We start from the raw sequence: 8522 nt of genomic DNA on the forward strand, positions 1-8522 counted from the left end.
TTTGATCATGCTAACACATTGTACTTTCTCCTGTTGAATAGAAAGGGGCTAAATTTAAATACTTGGCAACCAGAGCGCATCTGAGAAATTTTATGTTGTCAACCCAGTAAGCAAAACTAGTGCAAACAGATATGCAGCATGCAGTAGTGAACTGTCCTGTCATTCTTCGTGTCAAGAAACACTTGATTTGAAGAGTTACCTCAGGAAGAACTTGTGTAGCCAAAACATTAGCTCTATCTTTCTTGGATGTAATGATACATATTGTTCTTCCAGACACGATTGTCTTTAAAGGTTGTCTGTCATTGGATTTCTCTGGATAGGCTTGGTCCAGCCTAGCTTCTGACTTGTTGTATGGGGGCAAAAGGCAGGAACGCAGCAATTGCAGAAATTTAAGTGATTTTTTTACTCCTGTGATCCAAGTCTAATTTTAACTTGTTTCTCTTTCAGTATTTTCTGTTCAGATGAGCTTCATGTTTTTGACTTTCCTCTTTTCTACAAGGTAATTGAATGTGCTGAATCAGAACCTCTGAATGTTTGTTTTGTGCAATATCTTTGGGTGATACAGTTTATGCAAATGTTTAAGGGCAGGTTTCTGTATAGGGGTGACCTCATTTTGGTATTTCATATATTGTCCTTACTGCATTTTCTCTGTTAGAGTTTCATAGGCTAAGAGAGCAGGACCTGAATTCTGTCCTTTCTTGTGTGTTAATTACAGAGTTGTTAAATCTCAATCAATCACTGCTATACCTCATCCACTGAAAAAAATGGATTTGCACAGGTGTCACTGAAGGTATAATTTGCCCTGCAGACATGCTGATGACATATGAGAGAGAGAACTCAGTTTGACTTTTTACATCTCAAGATACATTTGCTAGGCTGGCAATTCACTCTTCTCTGTATATGTCAAATGTATTATGTTTATATGGTGATTCTTAAAAGACAGTTGTCCTGAACTAATGTTTGGTAGATCTATTTTTTTTCTTTTTAAATATCAACCATGAGGGACAGTTGTACATTCACTTCTCAAAAAATAGTCCAGTAAGAATAGCGTTAGCCAATGGCTTAGTGCATCACCTGAGCTGGTCAGAGGATCCACCATTGTCCTCTCACTTAGGCTTAGTGGAGTATTTTTCTTTGCAGCACTCTGCTGAATGGGAAGTGCCACAGTACAGCAGACTCCAGACTTTATAGCTTTATGTAAATTATATGCTGTCCGTAAGGGAGAATCGCAAAGAAGGGTGCAATGTCTTAGAGCTACTTATGCTTTTTCACTGCCACAAGAAAATTTCTCTATGACAAGGTCATACCCTGACCTTAAAATGCATTTTTAAATAACTTTTGAACTGCTAGATCTAACCTGGGGGGAAGATAATGTCCCAACTGTAAAATCTAAAATGCTATAAGTAGCAATTAACTGAGTGTAGTAAATATTTAGAATCTCATAAAATTATTCCTGATTTGGACCAAAGGGTGATCCATTGGCCAGTCATATACCTCACTCTGTATGTCATTTTTCCACCCTCCCTGCCCTTAGTCCCAGTGTGTAAACTCTTAGATGCAGTTTTTTTCTGAAGTGGAAGATAACTGCATATTCTAAGCAGTGCTCATAGTGACTCAATATACTATCTAAATTGGGCATTTTGTTAACATTACATACTAGGAAAAGAAACTGTAGGTCATGCTCTTTTTTTTACAGAGGCAAGCTGGCCACTGCTATGATACTGCATGTTTGCAAAAATAACCTTGGCTGTAATAAAATTGTGTCCTACATATCATGCGTTCAGAGTTCTTCTCCTTCACAAGGGAGCATAATTATTAGAGATTTTGCCACAACTGAGAAACAATTCTGGGTTTGTTTTTTTTTAAAATAATCAAACACTACTGTTCATTTTTGGGTAGAATTATTTCTGTCACTAGACCTGATCAAAGTGATGTGAACATAGAATCATAGAATAGATTGGGTTGGAAAAGACCTCCAAGATCATCAAGTCCAACCCCTGATCCAACTCCAATTACTATATCATGGCACTAAGGGCCATGTCCAATCTCTTTTTAAAAACCTCCAGGGATGGTGAATCCACCACCTCTCTGGGCAGGCCGTTCCAGTGCCTGATTACCCTTTCTGTAAAGAATTTCTTCCTAACATCTAACCTAAACCTCCCCTGGCAGAGCTTGAGCCCATGCCCCCTTGTCCTATTGTTGGTTGCCTGGGAGAAGAGACCAACCCCCACCTGGCTATAACCTCCCTTCAGGTAGTTGAAGAGAGTGATGAGGTCACCTCTAAGCCTTCTCTTCTCCAGACTAAACAACCCCAGCTCCCTCAGCCTCATGCTGATGGATCCTCAAAGTAATATATTTGATTGATGATGTTTTAAGAAGGTTTTTGCTCTTGGAGGTTATTGAAACTCTTTCTTTTCTAGGCATAACTCTACTTTCACACCAGCAGACACAGTGGCTATCGTTTTCTGTTCTACACACAAATCCCTCACCCTGGGTAAGTCAGGAGATAAAAGCTTTTGAGCAAAACAACCGTAACATTCATACCTTGCTGTGTTGAAAAAAAAAAAATAAATAAAAAATTGCTGGCTTTTCTGCTTAAATGATTTTGGTTTTGGTATGATAGGTAATGCTACCAATACGATACTAACAGTAGGATGATATTCTTGCACAGATAAAATAATCGCTTATTACAGGGCAGACAAAATAGTTTTCTCAGCTGAGATTTTAGTGGTTATACAGTAAGACCACCTTATTTATGGAAAGCTGGTATTTCTTTCTGTTCTTATTCTGTTCTGTTGCCTAATATACTGTTGATAAAATTTCAGGTTTGTTACTGAAAACATTATAGGGTATATCTGCCTCAGTCCCACAGTAGAATCTTACACCTAGAGGCCAGCATATACAAGTTAAAATCAAAGCATGTAGTGTACTCAGAAATCACAAATAGATGATACTGTCTTTTGCTTAACACAAGCAAAATGTATGTGATTATTTTAAATCTGCAGATATTTTGGATAGTTTTATTTATTAGAATTCATTTATCAAAACATCATTGAGATATTTGTCACTTATGACCCCTTAGAGATAATAAGATGTTCTGGTGGAAATTCACAAAATGCTCCTAAATCAGTTATGCTTACAGCCACTTGCTACGCTTCATCCGTTACGTTCAGTCAGTGAAACAGGTAGTACTTGAATATTTTCTTACTGTTTTTCAAAATATGAAAACATGTGTTTGATAAAGCATGTGTGACTGAATAGATGCTTTTTCAAGACTGTATCTGTCAGAGAAACACAGCTGGTGTCAATAACAGAGGTAAGAATTCAGCCTGAACTAAAAAAAAAGTTGGGACTTACATAAGGTGTTTTCTGAGTCAGCTTGATATAGTGAAACTCATCTCAGGGTTCTTTGCTTCAGCCAGGCCTGTGCTGCACAACTGTTAGCAAGTGCCCTTGAAAGTCTGTGGGAATTGAAGGAGTTCCTGGAAGACAAGAAAAAGGCAAACATAATGCCTCTGTTTCACAATGGAAACGAGGAGGGGACAAGGAATTATAGATCAGTGAGTTACTTAATTTCGTAGAAAACTACTGAGAAAAGTAATTCAATAAATTGTTTTGACAGTGTAGAAAGAAACAAGGAAATGAGTAACAGCCCTCCAGATTTGTCAAATATACCAAACTAACCTAATTTCCTTTCAAACAAGATCCTGTGGATTGCAGAGAAGTAGCAAAAGTTGCATGATGTTTTGGGCTCCACAATTCAAAAATTATATGGACCAATCACATGGAAAAAGATCAGAGGAGAGTGCCATGAATGATCACAGATCTCAAAAACGTGATCCTGGAAGAAGGTTGAAACAATTGAGATTGTTGAGAGAAGACAGCTGAAATACAGTAGTGATCTTCACATGCATAAAAGGTTGATGCAGTGAAGGAAAAAAGTAACTCTTTCACAGTGGACTTTTGAAAAGGGAAGGACTTTGTTGCAATGATGATGGTTTAAACTAACAATTGGAGAAACCTGTCTAATGTAGAACAGTTTAGCTTTGGGATATGTTGCCTGTTGTTGTCTTGAATCTCCTATCATTGCAGACAAGCCTCAGACAGGAATTAGGAAGCTAGAGTTGATTATGCCTTGGAGCAGAACATAGATTAAATGACACTAGGCCCTTTTCAGCCAAATGGTCTATGAAACTGAAGCTTCAACTAATAAATGAGCTTGTATTCAGGAGGACAATTACACTTGTATTTATAGGAAGCAACCCCACACATAAGTCATAACACACTACTGTACTTGCTGTTTGGAGATGCATATAAACTTAGGACACAACTGTTATACTACAGAAGAGAAGCTGGTTGTATTTAACAGCACAAATGTGTAAGTCTCCTCTTCCTTCCTCAGTGAAAATAGTTTCATATATGCTCTGTTGAATACTTCTGCAGCTTGCCATGACACTAAGAAAATAAGCACAAAGCCTTTTTTTAATATTGAAGTCCTAGAGGGGCTTGCCATCACCCAGAAAAAAATGAGGACTCTTCATTTTTACTCACTTTACCAAGCATCCTCCTGCAGCCTGTCTTGACCTGCACCCTATGCACACAGCTGAGTCACTTTTCTTCTTCTAATACACTCTTCTTTTTATATTTTATTTTCTCCTTTAGAAGAATGTAGTTTGAGATTCCTAGCTCGCTTGACTTTTTGGCCCACGTTGTCCCAGTTCCAAGTTACTGCTCTCATTAGCACAACCCGATGAGTCAGGCTTTGTATTTTGCAGCTTTCTTTGCCCAAGCACACCAACAAAAATAGTTTGTCAACCTTGACTTCGAGGACTTCTACAGCTTCTCCTAAGCCATATATAGTTTTACCCCACTCAAACAGATGTCTAACAGATAAGAGACAAGTACAAGGTGAAATGAAACAGGTAGATGGTAGAATGCAATATTGCAGGACTGTTTCTTGACTACAGGCTGTTCTGTTTGTCAGCTTCAAGACAGACTGCTTTACCTTCATCCTTGAAGAGCTCGTGTCTCATGAAAAGCAAGTTTGCCTCCTAGGAGGCTAGTCACAAGATGTAATTTGTTCTTAGGCTTTGCACTTTTGCACTGCCTTTCCTTACTGCTCAGGGCCTGCATTGAGATCACTGGGTGGTTTGGACATGTGCTTCCCTTGCTGTATTCCATCTCTGGGGCTCAGCTTTGTCCTGGCTCCTTTGAGGCTCATCTTGCATGGGGCTGGCAGCAGCATGTCCTTAATTGAGCCCCACCCCTGATGGGGAAATGCTTTTTTTGGCGGTCCCTGAGAGCCCATCTTGGGTAAGCCTGCGGGCCCTGACACTCTTCTGTGCACCCCTACACAAGGCATGCACTATGTAGACATGCTCGCTGTGTATCACTTTCAAGCTGGCTGGTTTTGAGACAATTGGTATTTTACTCTGTTTGGTATTAGTACCAGGTCCAGATAAGGTAGAGTTGCATAAAGACACATTTCTATGTAAATAGGGAGGATCAGGTTTTCTAAAGCTGTAGTGCAATGAGGCATGTCTCTGCACTGATGGAATAAACAGGAATGTTAACCAGAGCATTTACTCCTTCACTGAAGGTGGAAGCAGAGTAGATCTAATTTGTTCTCAAGGATCAGCCATTTCTGAATGACAGCTAAATCTATCCACAGCATAGTCTTGTCCACCCTGATCTTAGCAGAAACAAGAACAGACACAGGAGTTTTGGCCCTTACTCTTTTGTTGTTCTGTCACATTTCTCCTTGTCCAGAGGTGTTTTCTATAAACCCTGCAATGAGAAACCTTCTGTTCTCTTGTAGCAGAGAGAGTTTTTCCTTCTCCTTCTGTCATTACAATGCCTGAAAGCACAAACACAGCTCAGGGTCTGGTTTCACATCCATTGTGGAGCTCTGCTTTGTTTGTCTTCAAGATTCCAGTGGTAGTGTATAAATGACCCTCAACACTTGTTCTTTCACTTTGAAACTGATTTCTCTCAGCTTGGCAGGTGAAACTCCAAATAGGTACGTCTGGCCCATTCCCTGGGGAGCTTAGAATGGCACCGACTAAAGTGGGAGAAGAGCTGACAGCTTTAAAGCTTCAGAAGTGGTAATAGGAGAGGCATGAGAAGACTTTTATAAGTCACTTTCTCCCATACCATATTATGAAACCAACTAATTCCCATGCAGTGCATGCTCATGAGGCCAACTGCCACTTCCACTGTTGAATCCATGAATAAGTGCTTGCTCTGCACGGAGATGAGTGCTGTTCCCATATGCTGGGTTTTATTTTGTAGACAGAACACTTGACACACTTTTTATCTCCAAGATCAGAGTGCAGGGCATGTTTGTGTAGGGACAAATTACACAGGGTAGGTGCCTTTGTGTTTCTTAGTTAGGAACACAAGCCGATATTTCTGCATAGAGGTGGGTGCTTGGGCAGTTTTTTGAGTACAGTACATCACATATGCAGGAAAAACTAATGTTTATTTGCGTTTCAGTTAATAAGTGAAACAGGATATAAAGTTACAAGTAGCAAAGATAAATATAGTATTCACAGTGCCCTCTGGCATACTCACCCACACTTTGTTCTCTCTCTCTCCTTCTCCCCGCTCACATATATGCACGGGACATGTGAGCACACACATAAGCGGACATTTGATGCATGGCTTTTATTAGTGCATTTGCCATTGATTGATTAGTACTTAGTATTAGTACTTCTTCTATTGATTGATTGCAGATGAAGTGACTATTTGACCTTTAATTATGAGCCTTGCTATTGAAAATGACATTGAGCTATGGCTTCACATAATCCATCTGGAAAGCCCAACATGATGCCATTCCCTGGAGTTCATTCAGTGAGAAGAGAAGAGGCCTCAAGGAAGTGCAAAGATATCAGTGTGGCTCATCTGAAAAAATACTGCAGAGTTGTTGCTTGCACTTACACAAAAGTTGCAGCCAAGTACAGAAAGTTATTTTATTTTTTGTAGGAAGTTAGTAGCTAGCTAGAAGTTACAACTCCAAAAGTAAAATGCAGGATTGTAAAAAAATATTTTCACTTTAATTCTTTGGATTTACTATGTAAAATTATTTTATCAGCAAAAAAATTAGTACTGCTATGTATTTTGGCTACCACAAGTGCAAATCTTTGTACTGTAGGTATGATGAGCAGCAGACTGGTAAAAAAACAAGGCCAAGTAACAAAAGGTAACTCCACCTTATAATAAAATCAGGGTATTGTTTGTTATGCAGAGTGCATTTTTCCTCATTTGGATTTATCAGTGTAGCAGTTGTTTCACCATGAAATTCTTAAAGTAATGCAACCAGAGTTTCTAGGCTACAGAATACTTTCAGGAAAGAATCAGAGTTTGTTTTGCAAATAAAAGACAAAGCACTAACTTTATTTTATATGATTTTAATTTCATTTAAAATTATTTTTTAAATACTCAGCTTCTTACTACACGAGTATGGAACAGTCTGTACCTGAACAATTCTTAAAAGCCTTCTGTAATGCACAAATAGATTCACAGGCAATGCAACTGTCTGTGAGCAGATCATCTAGGCTATGGATTAATCAGCCTATGCCTTCCTCCGAGTTCCCCAGCTGCACAATGTGGCAGAGTGCATCGTGCTCACATATAGCTCCAATCTGTCCACAGCTATATATAGTTTGATCATTTTTTCTACAGATATCTCCTTACAAGATTTTTCTGAGATAAGTAGTATATTTGCACAGCCTTAAACCACTGCTGTTTAATAGTAGCTGGGTTTTTGCTTCATCTGTTTTTCCCTGTTCACAAACTCTGTGAAACGCTGTACTAATCAAGTGCAGACTCTTCTTACTGTGTGGTGATAATCACCTTTCTCCTTTAGAGAGAAAAATACCAAAATGTTCTAACTTGTGTGAAGATAAAAGGTAGCTCATGTTGATTTTAAAAAGGAGGCATCTCTTAGTTATTCTGTCACAGAAAGTAAGATGGTAAAATCAGGTGCATTGTCCTAAGTGAGTATTCAGGCTATACACTGTGGTGTTTTTGAAATGTGGTGGTTTTCTCTGCTCCTGGCAGAGAATTTTCCTCATAAGGCAATTATTCATCAGGGTGCTAACTGTAACTAGCTATAAATGTGTGAATAATTCCTCTGACTTTTATGTAAAGATCTAGAAAATAATCCTGGTTAATTACTCTCTGAAAGTTTTCAAGAGTAAGACTTCCAATACTGTATTTTACTTTCAAAATTTTCCTGAGTGTTGAACAGGAGACATTACTGCTGGCATCACGTCATACTTCTTGGTGTTATTAGTGCTTAAATTTGCATGTTTTCTTACCTGTTACAAACATTTTAATCTCATTTCTTCCCCAGCTGTCCGATAGAGCAATGTCAGTGAAAATGACCTGGCCACTCCTCTGCCTAGAATTGATGGGTGCTGACCCTTGGGCAGAAGAGAAGCTGATGGGAGGAATATGGAGGTCATGTGTAGGCTAATATGTACCTTTTGCTACTGCTAGAGGGTTAAGAAACTCTCTCC

General features: G+C 38.9%; 1 protein-coding gene across 1 annotated transcript in view; it reads left to right on the forward strand.

Annotated features, from left to right (window-relative positions):
• The window catches only part of SLC10A7 (solute carrier family 10 member 7), a gene marked incomplete at its 5' end in the record, with an annotated part of 38205 nt that overhangs the window by 13476 nt on the left and 16207 nt on the right, over positions 1-8522 (forward strand). Inside the window, 2 exon segments of the mRNA XM_010172238.2 lie at positions 448-499; positions 2421-2494. Of these exon segments, the coding sequence (XP_010170540.2) occupies positions 448-499; positions 2421-2494 (126 nt within the window).

The sequence above is a fragment of the Antrostomus carolinensis genome, unplaced genomic scaffold (assembly GCF_000700745.2).
Source record: "Antrostomus carolinensis isolate BGI_N321 unplaced genomic scaffold, ASM70074v2 scaffold23897, whole genome shotgun sequence".
Classification (NCBI taxonomy): Eukaryota; Metazoa; Chordata; class Aves; order Caprimulgiformes; family Caprimulgidae; genus Antrostomus; species Antrostomus carolinensis.